General features: G+C 33.8%; 3 protein-coding genes across 4 annotated transcripts; 2 read left to right on the plus strand and 1 right to left on the minus strand.

Moving 5' to 3' along the window:
• Positions 1-1548: 1548 nt before the first annotated feature.
• Positions 1549-5017, minus strand: LOC114293351 (U-box domain-containing protein 15). Its single transcript, XM_082913761.1, has 4 exons — positions 4498-5017; positions 4258-4374; positions 3045-3467; positions 1549-2791 (listed from the first exon to the last, which is right to left on the minus strand). Exons 1-4 carry the CDS (start codon positions 4768-4770, stop codon positions 1718-1720), a joined length of 1887 nt encoding a protein of 628 aa, XP_082769887.1. The 5' UTR covers positions 4771-5017; the 3' UTR covers positions 1549-1717.
• A 1805-nt stretch (positions 5018-6822) lies between these two features.
• On the plus strand, positions 6823-11386 carry LOC114293350 (G2/mitotic-specific cyclin-2). 2 transcript variants are annotated; one of them, XM_082913752.1, is made up of 11 exons: positions 6823-7049; positions 7199-7279; positions 7416-7551; positions 7647-7703; positions 7808-7970; positions 8067-8198; positions 9889-9978; positions 10106-10327; positions 10425-10523; positions 10726-10904; positions 10999-11386. In XM_082913752.1, the coding sequence occupies exons 2-11, from the start codon at positions 7222-7224 to the stop codon at positions 11135-11137; spliced, it is 1275 nt and encodes a 424-aa protein (XP_082769878.1). In that variant the 5' UTR covers positions 6823-7049; positions 7199-7221; the 3' UTR covers positions 11138-11386. The 2 variants fall into 2 exon arrangements, with proteins under 2 accessions (XP_082769878.1, XP_028093193.2); XM_028237392.2 differs by having other exon boundaries at positions 6867-7049; positions 7413-7551.
• Positions 11387-12385: 999 nt separating this feature from the next.
• On the plus strand, positions 12386-22463 carry LOC145819848 (uncharacterized). The gene is made up of 10 exons (XM_082913763.1): positions 12386-12608; positions 12741-12799; positions 12915-12955; positions 19429-19460; positions 20044-20072; positions 20412-20448; positions 20737-20793; positions 21054-21130; positions 21797-21870; positions 22173-22463. The coding sequence occupies exons 1-10, from the start codon at positions 12525-12527 to the stop codon at positions 22190-22192; spliced, it is 510 nt and encodes a 169-aa protein (XP_082769889.1). The 5' UTR covers positions 12386-12524; the 3' UTR covers positions 22193-22463.
• The last annotated feature ends 377 nt before the right edge of the window (positions 22464-22840 follow it).

The following is a 22840-nucleotide window of genomic DNA, read 5'->3' on the forward strand; positions in this document are numbered from 1 at the left end:
ATTAAAATCTCTCCAAAATTATCCGATTAAGTTGGAGAGGAAAAGTATCTATTTATACAAGTAGGATAATCCTTAACCATGAAGGCTGTACATCAATAGAGCCATCAAATGCTATTAACCAATGTTATCGACTCTTAGCCATTAGGACTAGAGTTACAAAGATTGAAAACCTATAGTCACTAATATGGTCATCAACTCCATTATCAAAAAATGAAAGTTACAAAAGTCTAAACCTCTCTTGTGCTTAAAATATACAAATAAATATGTATATAATGATGGTTGAATAAACCAACTAAATGGATTACAAAATGAATACTAATGTTAAGTCACAACTTGATCTAAGCTCAATTCTCAAACACATGTTCATGCTAAGCCCAACACAATATAACTTAGCTCAAACTCAAGAGTAAGTCTAAGTCCAAGTCTAAGTTCAAGTCCAAACTCAGCATATGCACAAGTACAAGTGTAGGTCCAGTCCAAACCAAGATTACATCTAAATTTAAACCCAATTTGATATTTATTTTATGAGACAATTCTCATTTACCTAATAGTTTCGGCTCATTATTTTTATATTACAACCTTCTCACTTAAGAGAATACAAAACCACTTCGACTCACCTCAACCGACAGTTAGATCCTACTTTAATTTTGAATTAATTGTTTTCCAACACCTTCCTCTACCCTCTCTAATCCCCTCCTCCCCCTACTCCTGCTTACCTCCAGTCGCTTTCACTGCCAACTATAACTTTTAACAAATTACTAAACATGATTTTATTTTATTTTTATATGTTTTAAAATATAAAATACACATAGCAAACATGTTTTTATTTTTTATTTTATAAAAATATAATATAAAATAAGAAATTCAGTTTGTTATCAAACAACACCTAAACGAATAGGTTTAGATAGGATAGATTGAATTGCCTTATTCGACCAATTTTGTGATGATGCTAGTGTGGGGTGACTGGTTAGTTTGCCATGACAGCACAAAACATGATCTTCTTGGTCGGGCAATGTGATCTTCTGTCATCAATTCCCCCCCACGTTATGCCAGCTGATGATTGAAATCGGTGACAAATTTGAGAGGTCCACTTTCGCATCATCCATTGAAGACCCTCCACTTCTTAGGACCACTACCAGCTATCCACCAACTGACTAATCAATATCCTGATTTAAGAGAACATTATTATTATTACTATCGTTATTTTATTTTTTGGGCAAAGGAGAAGGGGGAGGGGATAGGAAAAGAGTTTGGACTGCAAAAGGAAACAAACTAGTCGAGTTTGCCTCTTGTTTTGCTCGTTAAAATCTTGTTTGAGATGAACTTTATTATGTAAACAAATTAAGTTTGAGTCTATTTTGAAACTCATTAAGTTTTGCCAACGAAGCTTGAACAACTTACTACTTGACTCATTTACAGCCCTAGAAAGAGGATCCTGAGCCTCAAATGTGAGTGTTGCGCTTGGCTGACCCCTTGCCCCTACAAGTTTGGTGCTAATGAAGATTCCAATATAAGAAGTGTCACTACCACAACTGATGAATCAAAATATGACACAACCCACATACCAGTAGTTTCTCTACAATTTCAGAACATGTACATGAAGAAAATTCAACAATACAATACTCAAAGCTCCATTGGGCAGTATCTGCACTTCTAGAACTGTACTGAACTTTGATGTGAAATTTTACTAAATGGATTATAGTGACTTATTTGTTTATTATTTTTTGTTTGCAAACCTGGGAATATGTTCACAGTTACTCATATGTTGTAACAAGGAGTTTGCTTTCCTCTGGGCTCTACTTGTCCCACATCTTGCAATCTCTGCCAAATGGTCATACACACCATACTGAAGCGCAGCCAACACGAAAGATGAATTCTTCAATCCCAACTCAAGAAGAACCGCCGTAGCACATTCCTTGTTCTTGGGGGTCCCAACTCTTATAATTTCAACTAGAGTTTCAATAAGCGCTAGCTTTCCAATTTCATTTCGTCCTTCAGGATGCGATGCCAGGAGTAGCAAAATCGAGAGTGCTTCATCCACCATACCCAAGTTCTTATCTTCAAGTAAATGAAGTAATGGTGGTACGATACCCGCCTTAATGGCTCTGGACTTGTTAAGCATGTTGAGTGACAAGTTAAAAAGTGCAGTAGCAGCGTCCTTTTTACCTCTGATTGTCCCAGTCCTCAAGAGATCCACTAGAGGAGGAATCCCATTTAAGCAACCGATCATCACCTTGTTCTCATCGAGCATTGACAGGCTAAAGAGTGTCGCAGCAGAGTTCTCCCTAGCCTCATCTGTCCCGTTCTGCAAGATTTCAATGATAGTGGGAATGGCTCCTTCTCTGGCTATGAGTCTTTTGTTCACCTCATCAAGCGACAAGTTTAACAAAGTTGTGACTGTGTGTTCCTGGATCTTGGAATCTGGGTACAACAGGAATTTAATCAAAGGCGGTATTGCTCCCATGTTGGCTAGCAAAATTCTATTATCGGGATTTTCCTTGGAGAGCATGCGGATCTTCACAATGGCTTCTCTCTGGATGTCTAGCTCACGCGAGGATAGATTTTGGACCAAGGACGATATTTCCTCTGTGAGTGCAATCGATGAGTTGTCACAACCATCATAAATATCCTTTCTGGGCAGTTCAAAGTTGTTATTTTCACACCATTGCAGAATAAGGTTGCGGAGAGCGAAGTTTGGTGCTAGAGACATGTGTGCTAAGCTTTGTCCGGTCTTTGGGCAGGTCCGGTGATTTGAATTTAGCCACTTCTGTATGCTCTCTCTTTCGTATGTCTACGAAATTGGCAGCAAAAGTGTATTAGCTCCACACCACAAACACAAACAACAATGTCCTAAATATACTTAAAATATTAAAAGAAGTTTAATATTTTTGGTCAACTTAGTTCCTTGAAGAAATTTTCTTCATTTAATCATTTTGATTGTTGGGTTTTTATGATGACCATGATAAGAAATGAAATTGATACTCAGAACCAAAATTTTAGATCAATGAAGTGCCAAATTTAAAGAAAAATAAATCAATTTTTACCTGTCCAGTTGCGACAATAACAGGATCTGTCATTATCTCCAGAGTTATTGGACAGAGAAATTCATTTGGGATTAACAAGGACCGACACTTTTCTAAACTTCTTGACACAGGATTATCAAGCACAGATATTTCCTCTATCCCAGCAATGTGTATGAATTTTTCCAAAAGATCTACAATTTTCTTGTTGCTTTCTACAGTATGGGCTCCCTTCTTGTTAACTAATTTTCTAACAGCTATGGTTTCTGTCTTTAAGTCTGCAATAGTATGAAGCTCCAATTTTATAGCAAGCCTTTCTAGTATTGCATTGTCTGCATTCCGGTCATCGTTTTCAGAAAATACAACCATCATATCCATTGCTAGTTCTATGTCCTGGGTATCAGTCCTCCTCTTTGCTCTTTTGAGTTGCATGCACATTAGCTCAACCTGAGAAAATGGGCAATATAGAATCAAGAAAGTATTTTAGAACTTTTTATGACAAACATCTAGAATAAGAAGAACCAACAACCTTCTACAGGAAACACCCCATTCTTTGAAAAGCTTTTGCCTGAAGAAAACCATCTTCATTTAACTGTTTGAAGTTCCAAAAAACAGATAAGTTGTGTCTGGTAATTTTCTAAGATTATTGTACGGGTGAAAAATAAAAATGAAAACCGTCTCAAACAAAGCAAATGTTTTGGGTTAATTACACAACATTCCAGTGTATACCATCTGTCACACTTTAATTCTCAATTTTTAATTTACTATTATTTTTTTTTATCATTTTAATCTCCAAAGTGTGCGATCCGTTATACTCTAATAGTTGACGTTAGCAAGGAGGGCATTTTTCCCTGATTAGCATTTCTGTGTGAACCCTTATGCTTGGTTGATGATTTGAGAAAGGATTTGGAAAGGAAAATAGAAAAAGTTGGTGAAATGTGAAAAAAATATACACACATCTCACGTAGTTTCACACACTTTTTTCCTTTCCCTTTTTAAATCCCCCAAATTCCACAACCAAACAACCAAACACAAACATAATGATTATCTTTCAAGGCCAAATTAATTCCATGAAGTTGAGCACATAATATGAAAACTAACAATAGTGGAATAAAATTGAAATTGGTGGTTATGAACTCACAAAGACAAAAGAAACTACTTTACTATCTGTGAAGGTGCAAAATCCCAATAACTATGAAATACAGATACAATTAAGAACAAAAGGAGAAAACATTACTTGCTCTTTCACTTCTTCTGAGATCCCAAGCTTCTCATAAGGCATGTCATCCAATGCCTGGTTTAATTTGTCATAAACACCATGAAATCTACTCATCACTGCCTCACTCTCAAATGCCTACAACATGCATTTCATAATTGAATAAAAAAAACAAAAGATGGGTATTATGAGATCTCAATGAAAACCAACACACACACATATATATATATATATACATATAGAGAGAGAGAGAGAGTTGACCAGATAAATCTTGCTTCCATGGATACAAGTACTCAACAGTTTCTTTGCATAACGGAGTGCCTTCTTCAAATTAGCCAAACAATTCAGTGCCTCATCAGAAATTGGTGTATGGAGCTGCTGGTCTCTAAGCTCTTCTAAAAGAGGCACCAACAGTTTTAACCTCCTCACAAGATTCAAACACTCTTTTCGCTGAGTCCTTCGATAGCTCACAAAGGATCCCAATGTCTCAATCACTTCCATCAATTCCTTCACCACATCACTCTCACTCTCCATTCACTTCAAATTCCGGGGAATAAAAATATGGGATTTTCTTGGCAGATGGGATTCTGAGTGTCAAACAAGCAGAGAGAGAGAGAGAGCAAAGGGAGAAGATTAAGCGGAAATTTCGGGTAAGATTCGATCATAAAGGAAAGTGTTTTTGAGAAGCAGTTAGTCAGTAGTACTAAGGTGTGTTACAACGGGCGATTACGCGGTTTTTTTTGCATTGGGATTTGCACAATGCACACTACTGCAAACGCGTATTCACATGGACTGTTTGCCGTTGATTGATTCCGTTGGTCACTGCTGGGTCCCATTTATTTTATTTTTTTCTCGGATTTTTCCGGCCTAGAAAATTTAGCGGTGGATCCAGCCCTGTTTTAGGTTAAGTCCAAACAGATGATGAAAATTTGTTATTAAAAAAAAAAAAAAAAAAAAAAAAAAGTGATGGAAGTTGCAAAGTATCAGCATCGGCTCCGGGCATACTTTGAAAATGGTGCCTAAGCTTGCTTATGGGCCAAGTACGTTGGGAATTTTTTTGGGTTGTCAAAACTTTAAAGTCAGACTTTGTTAAGACTTAGCCCAGACAAGTTGGCAGGCTCGATGATGGGTCATTTTTTCATGGAAGTTGTCAAACTTTAAAAAGTATTCTTTTTGGTGTTTATTTCATGTCAGGCAGTTGGGCCAATGGGCTATCGCTCACAAGCCAATGTATGGCCTCTTATGGTCCAATAGACCAAGTCGAATTTCAAACCTTTAGGCTTTGGCTAACCCAAGCCTCATTCAAGTTGGACCATTCCACAAGATACATGCTTACTTGGACTAGGTACAAGCCCGCTGGACCATGAGCCTTTGAACCAAATGTTATGACTTTTAAGTGCACTAGTCTTGAGATGTTGTGTGGAACTCAATTCTACATTTATGTCTATTAAATGTGTGCATTTATGTGCATTAACTTTTGTTAAGATGACATCATTTTGTTTTTGTGGTGGTACTATCTGTATCAATTAGTGTATTAACTAGTGTACCAACATATGTTATGACATTATTATTGAACACACTCATTATACAAATTACAAATACTCAAAATCTCTTAAATTATGTCATATTATCAATTGATACACTAGTTAGTATACTAATTGATGCATATAGCATTATTCTTTTGCTTTTAAACTTGTAGAATATTTTTTGATAGATGTTGAGAATTATAGTATAATTTAGAAAAAAATAACAAATTAGTGATATTTTTAAAAAATAATTATAGATTTATGGTAAACTTTAATAATTAAAGTTATAAATTTTTCTATGAATTTGTCATTTTTTTAGAAAAATATCACTGTCTTCTAATTTTTTATATAATTTACAAAATTTGTGTTCTTATAGAATTTGATAAAAACTGCTGAAAATGATAAGTTGTTATGAATTTTTCTAAACACATTGGAAAAGTGTTATTAGTGATAACAACATATCTGACTAATATCATAATTTTGACGAGAATAGTACGTTTAGTGATATAAGAGTTATTTCTTTTAATGTATGTTTGTTTATTGTATTTTTAGCGATATAAGGTTTATTTCTTTTAATGTATGTTTGTTTATTTCACTTTTATTTAGAGTCGATAATAACACTCATCTACTTAAGATTTCTATTTCTTTAGATAGTCATACACCTAAATTGCTTCCCTTTTTATGTAAAGATTTTTACAAAATAAAATACAAATGTGAGGGAGTAATATAATGGCTAAACATATAATATAATTTACCCAAAACTATAAGAAAGGAAGAGAAAATAGGAAAGCGAAGCTAGTCCTGAGTGGCTAAGAGCGTCCACGGTTCGATGCTCCTCCAATAGTCCAACCCCCAAACCTTCCAAAAAGTGGTAATTTTGAAAGCAAAACTCACGCGCTTATGCAAAATTAACCGTTAAACAGACCAACGCAACTTTTCGTATTCATTTAGATCGACGGCCACACTCACATAAAACTTAGATCAGACGGCCACTGCTCACTAGCCGTTAATTTCAAAACTCACGTACCCCTTTTCTACGTCTTTTATTCGCTGTTCATTTCTTTTCCATTTATTTATGATTCTCATAATTCGATAGCGCCTGCTAGATTATTAAAAACCCAAATATTAAATATATATTTATATATATATATAGAGAGAGAGAGAGAGAGAGGGACTCGAAGATATATATGATTCGATATATTTTCTGGGTTTCTTCGGAGTTCGAAGTTTAGAGATTGAAGTTTGGGCTCTTCAGCTTGAATCTATTTGATTGAAAGTGATACAGAGGTCTTCTATTTTTGGAGAATTCTTTTTTTTCTTTGAATGAATGATCTTGGTTTTGTTGTTCATCATCAGATCCTCTTCATCTTCTTTTTCTTTGAATGAATGATCTTGGTTCTTCAAACGTTCCTAGAATTGGGCTTTGTTTTTTGTAGGTTGGTCTTGAAGCAAATCAAAGATGGGTGGATCAAATGAGAACAATGGACCTGCTGCCATTAAACCCTCAGACTCTCAAGGTAAGATTCAGTACGAACATGAAATTTCCTCACTCTTCTTTCCAATCTCTGATCAAGTAGTCTAGATCGAACACAATCCATTCAGCTGTAATTTTGTAAGAATTTTCTTGTTCTTTCTCTCTGAATTCAAAAGAAGGTTCAAGAATGGTGGGATTTCAGAGGTTTCAGCAGCAGAAGTTAAATAACCGCAGAAGGGCTCTCAGCAATATAAATCAGAATATTTTAGGACCTACCAACTACCCTTATGTGGTCAACAAAAGAGGATCCTTGGAGTAATTTCCACAATCTTAATCTGAATTATGCCAATACTAATTTTTTCAACAATTTCTTCTTCTTTTGTAAACTAAATTGGTTGTTAAATGTTTAGGAAGGATGTAAAGGGGGAGAAGAAAACTGTGGTGCCACCACCCGGACCAATTACAAGGTGGGGAATTCAATCTTTTAGTGTTTTCTCTTCTATTTGGATTTTGTTCCTCAGTTCTCTTCTTCTTTTTAAATTAAGATCGATATTCTTTGATGTTTCCTTAGGAAGTCTGCAGAACATAAGGAACTAACCGCGACATCATTGAATCCAAATGGGCTGGAAGATTGTGCAATCACAGATATGGGACAGTGTGAGGAAGCTACTTATGATCTGGTCCCAATTTTTGTGAGGCACACAGAGGCCATGATGGATGAAATTGATCGGATGGTATGTGCATCTGAAAATTATAATTTTACTGTTACTGAGTTGGGTTTCTATAAATAATGATGTGTGTGACAGAATATCACATCATGAATTCTGTAGGTGGAGGTTGAAATGGAAGATGTTGATGACGATGATGACACAATTCTAGATATCGACAGCAGTGATATCAAAAATCCTCTTGCAGTTGTTGAGTACGTTGAAGACATATATGCTCACTACAGAGAAACTGAGGTGAGTTAACACTAACCATTGGCAACATACTTTCTTTTGGGAGGAACTTGAACCCATGAATTTATGCTAGGAATGTAGTTTGATATGTTTAAATTGTTAAACCACATTATACAAACACTGCAAACTAGACCTTTAAATCAAATCATACTTCTTCGACTATGCAGTTGCTTTGTTAGGCAATCAAACATATAAATTTGTCCCAACTATGTATATGATTTTAGCATATTAAGAGTACATTATACTCTCCAATTGAGTTGATAAATTGATATCTCATACCTCTTTTGATCTAAATCAAACACACACATAACCCTCTCTTGGTTGCCACCTCAAGTGAGTAGAAGAAAGATCAAAGAAGGAAAACAAGCATTCAAGTCCTGTCGCTAGCATATTTAGTGTGAACTAAAGATGTAGAAGTCAAGTCACCACGACAAAACACCGAAAGCACATTCTCGAGCCTCCTCCAGCTTATAGATTTTGACTTCATCTTCTCTCTCTCTCTCTCTCCTTTGTCTTATCCCATTGTAAATGTGTATATACATAGTTATGTCACCACCATTGTTGTAATATAGAATCATATAATTATGTAATCAAGTATTCAGTAATCTTCTCTCTTTTCTTCTCCCTTTATATATTTATCCAACATGGTATCAGAGTTATAAGATTTAGGCCAGTGTCTTCTACAGTGGTCCGATACGACAGTGTCTTCTACAACGTTCTAACATGACCATATAGTGTCTTCTACAATGGTCTGAAACGACCATACAGTGTCTTACGACATTAGCTCCAGCTTCTATCTCAAGCGTACTGACACGGCCATTACGGCATTAGCTTTGGCCTCTATCTCAAGTGGTCTGACATGACTATATAGTGTCTACGGTGTCTTCTGCCATTAGCTCCAGCCTCTGTTCTATCTCAAGCGCCCCTGCGCTCCCATTCGGACTTTGCAATCTATTTGCTTCAGATCTATCCTATTTTATTTTAATTTTAGTTTATTTTCACGTTTTGATACTTATCCTACTTGAGTTTTGGGGGGGGGGGGGGTGTTAGCATATTTAGTGTGAACTGAAGATGTAGAAGTCAAGCCACACGACAAACCACCGAAAGCACCTTCTCGAGCCTCCTCCCGCTTACATATTTTGACTTCATCTTCTCCCTCTCTCCTTTGTCTTATCCCACTGTAATGTGTATATATATATAGTTGTGTCACCACCATTGTTGTAATATAGAATCATATAACCATGTAATCAAGTATTCAGTCATTAATACAATCTTATCTCTTTCTTCTCCCTCTATAGATTTATCTAACACCTGTGACGTAATTTCCAGTACATGGAAAACTCACCTCAAGTATATGCCACATTGGCAATTTTTGTTTTCAGCATAATGAAAAGTGAGAACTGAAGATTTTGACATTTAGTCTTGGTTTCTTTGCCTTTTCAACCATTTTATTCTTTTCAAAGGAGAGCAGTAAATGAGATACAGTACTTGTTTTTGATGCGCTAAAAAAAGTTATCTAAATAAATAGCCAGCCAGGATGGGTTGGTTAAGGAAACAAATTTCACCATCAGTTACAGTTAGTATTGGATAATGAGATGATCTAGATAGGGTTGGAAGGAGTAAGAAAAAAAAAATGACCTCTAAAATTTATTTGTGCCATGAATGATTGACCAAACAAGTCATCTTATGGCAGGACTCTGCTCGTGTCTCTCGAAATTATATGATGCGTCAATTTGACATCAATGAGAAGATGAGAGCCATACTCATTGATTGGCTTATTGAGGTATGTGATTTTGGACTTGATTACCCTTTATTTGTAGGCACAAATATATATTACCATTGTGCTAGGCATTACAGATTCATATTTTTCTAGTGCGCAAATGGCTAACTGGACTTGATCATATTAACAGGTGCACTACAAGTTTGAGCTCATGGAGGAGACATTGTTCCTCACTGTCAATCTTATTGACAGGTTTTTAGAGCATGAAACTGTGGTCAGAAAGAAGCTTCAGTTAATTGGCGTGACAGCTTTGCTTTTGGCATGCAAATATGAGGAGATTTCTGTACCACTTGTGGAGGATCTAGTTATCATATCAGATCAGGCTTATACGAGGAAGGAAGTTCTGCATATGGTATTTTGATATTTGAAAAAATACTCACTTGTTTCTTCCTTGAAAAACCTCTCTACAGTTGCAATATTTATTCAGATCTTTTGTGTGCCCCCCACAGGAGAAGCAAATGGTGAATGCACTGCAATTCAACATGTCAGTTCCAACCCCTTACGTTTTCATGAGAAGATTTCTCAAGGCTGCTCAATCTGACGAAAAGGTTAGTACTAGCTAGGACTATGGGAATTACCAAATTTAGGTAGAAGAGGAAAATTTATAGGCTTGTTTGGTTCTGTTTTCATTTTTTTTTTGGTTATTGTTGTTTTGTTTCCCCAAAAGGGGTTGTTTTTAGAAAATTTTCAAACAAGTTTTATGTGTCTTGGAACAATGCTGATGATGGTATTGTAATGAAATGAATTCAGCTTGAGCTTCTGTCCTTCTTCATTGTTGAACTCTGCCTTGTGGAGTACGAAATGCTCAAGTTCCCACCTTCTTTGCTGGCTGCAGCAGCCATTTTCACTGCTCAGTGTAGTCTTCACAGGTCTAAGCAGTGGACTAAATCTGTTGAGTGGCACACCAACTACTCAGAGGACCAGCTTATGTGAGTTTTTTCATTTTTATCCCCAAATTACACAGATTATAACGGGTACTACAGGATAATAAATGCCGTGTTTGTTATATATGTTTTCTGACAGGGATTGCTCGCGACTGATGGTTACTTACCATCAGAAAGCTGGAACAGGGAAACTCACTGGCGTATACAAGAAATACAATTTGTGCAAGTTTGGGTGCATGGCTAAAGCTGAACCAGCTCAATTCCTCTTGGATCTTTAGTTTGTCAAGCATGACGGTTGACATTAAATGTAACTGGGGCAACTGAGAAATTTGTGTGTGCAACTGAGCAGCACAAGTTGCCGTGGGGATTTTATTGAAGCTTTCGAGTCTTGTAACTCTACTAACTTAGTGGGGTTTCTCAATTTCCGTATGTTTTCTATGTTGAACTTAGTTTCAAACAGCTTTTATGGCCTTTTTGTGTGATATTTCTTTCCGGGGTAATATGAATGTGGTATGATTTGCATGAAATGATACAGACTTTGGCCAAGTTTGGCATCCTCCAAAAAAGTCAAAAAGTCACTATCCTATTTAAGTCATATTATCTTATTTAAGTCACATCACCTCTCTAACACATCACTTCAAACCCAACCCAAATCCAACCCATATGAAATCAAGTACCTTGATCTAACCAAAAAAAAAAAAAAGCACCAAAAGAACACAAGCTGCACTTTAAGCTGATAAATATCAACCAATGTTACTAAGGAGTGAATAATTCCCAAAGGAGAGGGTCCTCTTTTTAAATTTCTTTATTAAACATTCACAATCATGAAAAAAATATCATGAAGATGATCATGAAAGATTCTTCACCTTTGAATTACATATATAATAAAACACGACACACTAATTAAGGGATGAAAAATTTTCAGGATGCATTTCATGATATATTTTTCATGATCCATAACATTATTCTTCACGATTATTGAAAGAGTGCATATATTTTTTTTCCAAAATTTTCACGTTGTTCAACAATTATGAATAATTTTAGCCAAGAAACAAAAAAACTTTTGAAACAAAAGACGGCAGTGTTATTATTATTGGTAAAGGCCTCGTTTGTTTTGGGAGATAGAAGAAGATTGTGAATGAGATGGAAGTGGGACCTACTAATGTTGTGTTTGTTTTGGGAGATGGAGAGGGGATTCATAGTCCCCTTCGGATTAGGATGGGTCTTGGGGAGGGAATTGAACATTAATGTGTAGTTTTTTGTTAAGTAAAAATCATTATTTTATTTATTTTTACTTTATTTATTTTTTATTTTTTACATGTTAGGCATTTTTTTTAAATAATATTTAATGTTTTTGTATTTTTTTATTATTTTATATTTATTTATATAAAAATAATTTAACAATTCCTACACTAATAACTATCAGAAAAACAAACACAATTTTATTTAATTTCTCACAACAATCGTCTCCATTCTACCTAATCGAGCCCTAATAAGAAAATTTAGCTAGCAAAAATGGATGGTTACATCGGTGAAAACCGAACGCAATAAACAAGTCAAAACGACGTCGGATGAATGCCAATAGATAAAACAGAGACAGAGACAGAGAGAGAGAGAGCAGACCAGCAAAAAAGAAGAGAGGAGGGGAGTCGAGTCGTCTGAGAAATGGAGAACAAGGCGATTCTGAGAGAATGGTTCGACCGAGTTGACTCGGACAAAACTGGAAGCATCACCGCTGCTCAGCTCAAGGTTCGTCCCTCTCTTCCAACTCACTTCAATACCCTAACACAATTATGCGTTTCTCTCTCTCTCTCTCTCTCTCTCTCTCTCTCTCTCTCTCTATTGGATTTTAAGAAAACGAAGATGTTTGTGGATGATCAGAGTGCTCTTGCCGTCGGAAACCTAGAATTCCCTATCTCTGTTGTTCAACAGATGATCAGGTTCTCGTACTTGGTATTTGTATTGTGTTCTTGTCTTTACTCACACACACAGAGACACAGACACATTTTTGTGGGTTGTTTTTAGCTAATTGAGGTTTTGGGGGATATTTTGCAGGATGTATGACTTTGATAGGAATGGAACTATGAGCTTCGAAGGTAATCCAATCCACGATTTTGTCGACACTTGATGCCCATTTTTATCTGTCTACATTTTAATTTAGGTCGGAGTTTGATTTCAGTTTTAAGCTGTTCTATCAAGTTTATGAATTCGCCTAAATTAGTGAATTTTGTTGGGCTTTTCATGCATAATATTACTTTTCCGTTTGTTTGGGCTTGGCTTGGCTTGATATAGCATATATTATAGTATATATTTTAGTATATATTGTATAGCTGTGATAGAACATAATTAGTGTGATATATTGTGTCCTTATTTTCTATTTCCTATTTTAGCTTGTAATTGATGTATAAATAGGCTTCCTGCTTATGAGATGAATACAGTGAACAAATCTTCTTTTCCTTACCAACTCTCTCGACAGATTGGATTGGCAGCTCGTGAATTTCTTTTGTAAATGAAAAAAAAGTTTATTTGGGTTTTCCATATAGTTTCTGCATATTGAACTAGGTGTTAGAAAAATTAAACACGATTTACTATTAGAATAACAATACCAAACTAATAATAAACCAAAAGCAACAAATAAATTTTATCATTAGAGAGAAAGTTTAAAGAAGCTTGAATGGTGGTCGAGGCATGCGCTCTCCTTAGGAACGATACACTATTTTTTGCACCGAGTTGAATGGTGTTCCTCCCCCAAGATACAACCACCTTTGAATTCGTGAACCTTAAATTGCCCAACACGCACTTGTAAACTCAATACAGTAAATTCACAAAATAAATAACAGAGCAGAAGAAAAGGAGAAGAAACACTTTTTATTTTTTATTTTTAGAAAACAACGTTGAAGTCTTATTATATACACAATTAAATAATCATAATTTAGATATTTAGGAGATATTGTAGGATAATCTAAAAGACTAGGAAGCTAATATAACGTTATAAACTAATTCCTAAAAAGATGCAAATATCAAATAAAATAAAATAAATAAAATATAATTTTAAAATTATAAAATAACAATCCTCCACATAATTTAAAATTGAAAAGAGTGTTTTTACAGCACATTGGGTGTAGGTGTCTTCCAGACTTGAACCTCCACTTAGTGATAATAAGTTTCAGTTTGAAGAAACCATAGTAAACAAAGTTTTGAACTAGGCCCTTGTGATCAAACATAGGCTTACCACACGCACAATATGGGCAATTATCATGGTTCTAGAACGGTTGTTAAATGGTCATGTGCATATATCTTGTTTCTACAAGTGTCTTTAGGGAGCAACCCAATTTTCCACAACAGTCACCCCACTGTCACACTTATATAGGTGTATCCTTTAAGGGTGATTTGTGACCAACACCCCATAGAAATCCTACCTTGGATACATTTAGAACTAAGCTCTTCCTAAAACCCGTCGCAATAGTGAGCACTATCACCATAGGAATAGGACTAAGGAATTTTCCTCTAATATTTTTAGTGCTCTTCCAAGTCACCCATCAACTTCGTTATTACCTATTGAACCTTATTCATGGGATCTCCAATCACAAAGGTTAGGTATCCATTGTGATGACTAATTTATGGGTTTCAGTCCCATTCCCCTCGATGATTCAACAACTAGCTCGCGCGCTAATCCTTTGGTAAAAGGTCTGCTATATTCTTTTCAGACCTCACAAAATCAAGTGCTACAACACCTTGAGATAATAACTGTTTAATAGAATTATGTCTTATTCTAATGTCTTTTTTTTTCTCATTTAAATTTGCATTTTTTGCTTTAGCAATTGTAGTTTAATTATCGCAATGAATAAAGACAGCAAATATAAGACTATCAGATAATGGTAAATCAGATAATAAATTCCTTAGCCATTTGGCCTCGGTATAAGTCAAATTTAAGGCAATGAGTTCTGCTTCCATGGTAGATCTAGATATAACAGTTTGTTTAGAAGATTTAAAAGCTATTGCACCACCACCTAAAGTAAACACATAACTACTAGTTGCTTTAGTTTCATCAGATTCAGTTATCCAATTAGCATTACTAAATCCTTCTAGCACAACAAGAAATCCACAAAAATGAATTCCATAATTTATTGTACTTTTAATGTATTTAAAAATTCTTTCAATTGCATTCCAATGTTCTAAATTAGGATTAATAGTGTAATGACTTAGTTTACAAACAACAAAAGAAATATCAAGACTTGTGCAATTAGATACACCAAAGATCTTATTATTTGAGCATATTTATGTTGAGATATACTTTCACTCATATTTTTCTTTAAGCGAATATTAGGATCAAATGGAGTAGAGACAACTTTCGTATCACAATAATTAAATTTCTTTAGCAATTGGTCAACATAATGTTCTTGTGACAAAACAATTCCTTTATCACTTTTAATTATTTTAATACCCAATATAACATTAGCTGGGCCTAAATCTTTTATATCAAAATTGTTAGATAAGAAATTCTTAGTATCATTAATAACAACCAGTTTACTATCAAAAATAAGAATATCATCAACATATAAACAAAGAATAACACAAGCACGATCAAATTTTTTGATATACAGACATCTATCAGAATCATTGATATTAAACCCATTAGAAAGAATTGCTTTATCAAACTTTTCATGCCATTATTTTGGATCTTGTTTTAATCCATAAAGAGATTTTACAAGTTTACATACCTTTCTTTCTTGTCTAGGAGCTACAAAACCTTCGGGTTGATCTATATAAATTTCTTCATTTAATTCTCCGTTTAAAAACGCCGTTTTGACATCCATTTGGTATACATCTAATTTATAAATTGAGGTAATAGCTATTAAGACCCTTATAGTGGTTATATGAGTTACCAAAGAATATGTATCAAAGAAATCTATTCCTTCTTTTCGTTTAAATCCCTTAGCTACAAGTCTAGCTTTAAATATCCATTTACAGTCCATTGAATTACAACCTAGTGGAAGATCAGTTAAGTACCAAGTATTATTAGTCATAATAGAATCCATTTCACTATTTATAGCATCTTTTCAAAAAGAAGTATCTACTGATGTCATAGCTTCGTTATATGTTCTAGGATCATTTTCAACTAAATAGGTAAGAAAGTCATTATCAATATTCTTTTTTATTTTTCTTTTTTTACTTCTTCTTAGTTCAGTTCCTAGTTGATTTTCTATACTACTATTAGACATAAAATTTTCACCAATTGATTCAGATAACTTATATTTCATAGGAAATACATTTTCAAAAAATACAGCTTTTCTTGACTCCATTATAGTATTATTAGAAATTTTAGAATTTTCAGAATTAATTACTAAGAATCTATAACTAACACTATCTAAGGCATACCCAATAAATACACAATCAACAATTTTCGGTCCTAATTTTTTTTTTCTTAGTAATTGGTATTAAAACTTTAGCCAAGCACCCCCACACTTTGAAATATTTTAAACTAGGCTTTTGATTTTTTCAAATTTCATAAGGTGTTTTTTTTTGAATTTTTGTAAGGCACTTTATTTAATATATGATAAGCAGAATATAAAGCTTCACCCCACAAATTATTAGGTAAACCAAAACTAGCTAACATAGCATTTATCATATCTAACAATGTTCAATTTTTACGTTCTGTTACTTCATTAGATTGTGGTGAATAAGGTGGAGACCGTTGGTAAATAATTCCATGTTGTTCACAAAACTTTTCCATTTCTATTGGTGCATACTCGCCTCCTCTATCAAACCTTAAGATTTTAATTTTCTTTTCTAATTGATTTTCTACATGAGCTTTATATATTTTAAATTTATCAAATAATTCACTTTTGTGACTTAATAAATATACATAGCAATATTTAGAAAAATCATCAATAAACGTAATAAAATATCATTTTCCACCATGAGTTAACACATTGTTAAGGTCACATGTATCACTATGTATAAGTTGTAACAAAGATGTATCTCTTTCAACGGATTTAAAAGGTTTTTTAGTTTGTTTAGCTTGTACACATACTTGACATCTTTCCTTTAAATTAACTATAGATTTTGGAATTAATTCTAAACTCATCATTCTTTTAATAGTGTTCAAATTTACATGCCCAAGTCTACCATGCCAAGTATTAGAACACTCTAGATTAACAATAGAAGAAGTAGAGAAAGAATAACATGCAATTTTATTTAAATCAAAATCCATAACATGAAGGCTAAACAAACCATCACGAAGATAACCTTTACTAATAAAGTTACCATTCTTAGTTATTACAACTTTATTTGATTCAAAAACAACTTTAAAAACATGCTGAACTAACAAAGATGTACTAATTAAAATTTTCCTAATATCAGGAACATGAAAAACTCCATCTAAGGTGATTATATTGCCAGATGTCAATTTCAACCTAACTTGTCCTTCACCTAGTACCCTGGCCAAGCTCCCATTTCCTATGCTTACAGTTCTTGTGCATGATTCTTGATAATAAGGTGAAAAAATATTTTTATCAGCGCACACATGAACATTAGCACCCGAGTCTATAAACCAATCATTTGAGTTAAAAACAATATTTAACTTGGGATCGCCAACAAAATACCTGCTAGCAAGGTTAAAGGAGTTGGCCCCACAGTCACAACATTAGCTTGTGGTTTAGGGGTTACTGGAGGACCACGGGCTTTGTGGGGTTGACCTTTTCGATGATAACAATCTCTAGCAGTGTGATTAGTCTTCCCACACACCCAACAAGGCACTATTTTTCTCTGAATAATATTTTTGCCTTTTGATTTATTATTAAGATTGTTATTCCCATTCTTGTGTGCACCATTTTTCTTGAAATTAAAAGGTTTGGGTTTAAAATTTTCTACAAAATGTGCCTTGACTCGAAAATCAGAATTTAAAACTCGGCTTGTTTTTTATATTTAGGGATACTAGCAATTCGCGAAAGGTATAATCATCATGTTTTTGTTTTAACGTTCTACCAAATTCTAACCAAGATGGAGGTAATTTTTTAATCAGTGAAGCAACGAAAAAAATATCAGATAAATCCATTACTTTTCTTTTCATATCATACACGATATTTTGAAATTCATGCACTTGTTCCATAACCGATTTACCATCAATCATATGAAAGTCTAAATTTTTTTTCAGCATAGTAATGTTTAAGACCAGCATCTTCAGACCCATATTCAAAATCAAATGCTTCCCGTAATTCAATAGAAGTTTTTGTATTGCAAAAAATATTATAGATAGAAGGAGATAAAACACTTAAAATCCTACCATGACAAAGATAATATTTTTCATCAAAATCATCATCATCAGATTTTTTGTACGAAGTTGAATCCTTACCTGTCTCAACAATTTCTATAGCCTTAGAAGTTTCACTTTTTTCAGAATCCTTTTCTTTTTCAAAAACCTTTTATTTTCCTTTTGGAACAGTAGCTTTATGAATCACAAAATAAAGACCCAAAGTGGTTAACCAAAATTTCATCTGTTGTTGCCAATATATAAAATTTTGACCATTAAACTTCTCAGGCTTGCTGGAATTGGTTTCATCAAATCCCTTATTTTTTCCAAAATAAAATTATAATCAACGCAACAACTTCTAACATAAAATCCTAATTATCATTCCTAAGATTGTTAGAAAAATTAAACAGGATTTATTAATAGAATAAAAATACCAAAATACTTATAAACCAAAAACAACAAATAAATATTATTATTAGAGAGAAAGTTTAGAGAAGCCTGAATGGTGGTCAAGGCATGCAAATTGTGTTCTCCTTAGAAACGATACACCCTCTTCTGTACCAAGTTGAATGGTGTTCCTCCCCCAAGATACAACGACCTTCGAAATTACTTGTGTATAACAAAGTGAATTCACGAACCTTAAATTGCCCTTCGAAATTACTTGTGTATAACAAAGTGAATTCACGAACCTTAAATTGCCCAACACTCACTTGTAAACTCAAGACAGTAAATTCACAAAATAAATAACAGAGAAAAAGAAGGGGAGAAGAAAGACTTCTTTTTTTGTTTAGAAAACAACGTTGAAGTCTTATTATATACACAATTAAATAACTATAATTTAGATATTTAGGAGATATTGGAGGATAACCCAAAAGACTAAGAACTAATATAACGCTATAAATTTATTCCTAAAAAGATGCAAATATGAAATAAAATAAATTAAATAATTTAAAATTATAAAATAACACTAGGAAGCTCAAATGCTAATATATATATAATTATGTTTATGTTTAGTTGATTCTGCTATAGTTCTTTAGTTTATGAATTCGACTAAATTAGTGATTTTTGGTGTGTGTTTTATGTATATTGCTTTGCCATTTGGGCTAGCAGCTCCATCACACAAGATATGATTTTCTTCTGTCAGAAAAGAAAAGAAAAAATGAAAAAAGATCCATGCAGTTTCCAAATATTGAACTGGGAGGCTCAAATTCTCAATGCCACTTGATCTTGTATTCTTCATTCCAGAGATTTGTGCTCTGGAAGTGGTAACATAATTTCTCTTACTAAAATCTAATTTTTATTTTTATTTTTTTACAGAATTTATTGCACTCAACAAGTTTCTTCTTAAGGTTAGTATCTTCATTTATATCTGAAATTGAAGCTGTAAAGTGATGTAGCCTTTTTTTGTTTTTGGGCTTTATGTGAAAAATTCTAATTTATGATTTGCGATTTACGAACTCATGAATGCTAGGATAACATAATAATTGTAAAATTCTCTGAGGCTATGATGCCATTAAGTCTGCTCATTTTTGTTAATATAAGAAATGCCATTTCTTTGCCAAATTTTCTTCCATATGTAACATTAATCTCACTTTGATTCTATTGAAAAATCAAGGATAGACTCTCAATTTTGTGGGGAACTAATTCAGGAGCTGGTAACAAAACCACCATGCACTTCTTTATGTTGGGCTTATCAATGTCCCATATTACATATAACCTCTGATCAAGAATGCAAAAACTGGCCATCACGTTTGCTCTGTTGCTGAAGATAATGTATAAATTATATATATACATATATATATATTTCAGAAACTACCATTGATATCATTGGGTGTGTATTTGGAGGTTTTGTTCTTTGCTTGCAGTTTTAGGGTATGATCATATTCTTCAAGTTTTTTCCATCTAAATTTTTTGTCTTAAATTCTTTTGCAGGTTCAACATGCCTTCTCAGACTCGGAGAGGTGATTTTCTTCTAACAATATCTCATGTGTCCAGTGTTATTAACATCTCTAAATGACGTTCCTCAGTAACAACTGAATGTTGTTCATACCTTATAGTTATTTTCTTTCATTTGCCTTTTTTTTTTTTTTTTTTTTTTAATTTTTAATTTTTAAAAAATAAAAATAAAAAATTTCACTGTCAAGCTATCTCATTAAAATTATTGTAGTGTTTATTCATTGATAGTGCAAAATCCATGTACCTTGTATTCAGTTAGGGTAGCAACTATTTCAGACTAGAATGTTTGATATATGTATAATTACATCTTGACAACATCTTGATATCTTTGATCATTGTCATAGGGATCGTGGATATCTTGTTCCTGATGATGTTTATGAGGTATTATTTAACATCTTGAATTGCCTATGATTTTTGGATGGTTCAGTGAAGTTTTGCTTATTGTGTGGCATGCTTGCTAAGGCTGAACATACAGTCCTATCTTTTTGGGTGTATTTTCCCCTATTTACTTCAGAAGTGAATTTGTCAAACCTTTAAAAACCTTCTCTAGATTCTTCTGGATGCTCTTTGATAATGCTATTAATGGATACCCACGTTTCTCTTTTGATCTCTCTAACTTCTTCACCTCCTCCCTCCCTTTAACTGTTGTCTGTTGCTACATGGTTACAGGCGTTGGTAAAAATTGGATTCTCCCTCGACTCTCCTGCATTTTACACAGTCTGTGAGGTAAAGCTTGTAGAAAATTTTTCATTGTAGTAAGCGTGTAGAATTTTTTTTCATTGTAGTATGCACGTACCACATATTTGCAAAGTAATTTTTCATTTTCAAACCAATTTTACTTTTTTTAATCTAGGCACCTTGGATGGTTACTTGCATGTTTAACCTTTTTTATCTTCCTAGCAAAAATCAATCTTCTCAAGATGAGCGATAAACTACTTATGCAAGATTTGGACCAATAATTTATTGTCCCCCCATTAATTGTTCAGAGTTTCGATCAAAAGAAGAATGGAAGATTCCGGCTTGATGACTTCATAGCTCTTTGTATCTTTGTGCAGTCTGCAAGGTTTGTGACTATTGATATATATATATATATATATATTTTCTTCTTCTTCTTCTTCTTCTTCTTCTTCTTCTTCTTCTTCTTCTTCTTCTTCTTTTTTATTTTTTTTATTTTTAAAAATTTAGTGTGCATCTCAAATTGAACCTTTTACCATGAATTAAATACTGCTTGGGGCACTTGGACATGAATATTTGTGCACCCAACTTTGATGGGTTCCATCAATCTTCTAGGTTCCATCAATCTTCTAGCTTAGTTCAACTGGATGACCCATGCAGACACCTGCAGACTCAATTCAGGGTGTCTGACCCAAATGGGAACCAATGAACCATCAATTAATGGACATATTAGTCCATCTTATAATATATTAAAACTTTGGATTATTGAGGTCAGGATTCCCAACTTTTTACCTTAAATTCGACCTATCTTTATGTTGAAAATATTTTGGTTGAGACATAGTTGCATCATGTACAAATTTGCTTTATGTTGTTGGATTTACAGTCTCTGTATGTATTATGTACATCAATCCATTGATATTAAACAATTATTAGATTAACGTTGTGTCGATGAGTGATGGCTGCAAGTTGTCAATGTTGTTAATGTATTCTTCTCCACTGTTGGATTCATTATTCTATTGGTAGACTGGTTACATTCATGTTTTTTATTTTGCAGGAATATGTTTAATTCATTTGATACAAGTAAGCAAGGCAGGGTCAGTCTCGATCTCAATCAATTTATATACTGCAGTGAGTATACCGACTTCATGCCATTTTGTTGTCTACTGTCACGTTCAAAGGCTCCTGTGTTGTCATTTGAGCTTTCCTAAACTGAGGAATACCAAACACTATCAAGTCTTTACACACACACACACACACATATTATTCTTAGTTACGTGAGTAACCAACCACCTTTTAGTTACCATCTGCATTACACAAACTTCTTGAACCAAAGCTGATGCAGGGTAGAGAACTTGAACCCCTTTGTTTTCGTTATATTCATCAAGTACTAACATGTTTCACCTTGTGGTGTCCTTTCTTCTTCTATGCAGCTGCCAATTGTAGAATATGATGCCAATTTCTCAACAACCGGTGAAGATAAGCACATGCTGTAAATTGACAGAATTATGTTGATTTTGATTTATGGAAAGGACCTTATGTATTTGTTGTAACATGTATTGTCAGGCATAGAATATTTGAGAAATTCTTTGAGATGCAGTCTTATTGGTCAAATGGCTTGTGTAATTGATCTTAGTGTGATACTTGATATTCGGTTCTGATGTGTTTTGTTTTGGTTGAATTTTTGCTGTGGTATAATACAATCTCGGTGCTTTTTTATTTTTTCTTTATGGGAGTGTTATCTTAGTTAGGACTTTTAGCAAGTATATTGTGAGCCTTTTTACTCACCTCAGCCAGCAGCTTGAGCCTGTAGGGAAACAACAATGAGAGAGATGTCAACAACATAACTTGATTTTCAAAACATACTTGAAAATACCATTAGAATGGAAGTGGAATCGAGATGAATATTAAAATGACGAGAGAGCTTACTCTTGCTCCCATTGCTACAGCACAACCATGGCCAACTCCAAGAATAGAGCCCTTACCCTTCAAAATATCACAAAATTCTTATTTGTCTGTAATGAAAACACTGATTTAAAAAAATAAAAGAGAAGCATATGCATTGATATGTACCTTGATTCAAGATTCCAGGTGTTTAAAC

Source organism: Camellia sinensis, chromosome 2, assembly GCF_055761805.1.
Source record: "Camellia sinensis isolate YWXY chromosome 2, ASM5576180v1, whole genome shotgun sequence".
Taxonomy (NCBI): Eukaryota; Viridiplantae; Streptophyta; class Magnoliopsida; order Ericales; family Theaceae; genus Camellia; species Camellia sinensis.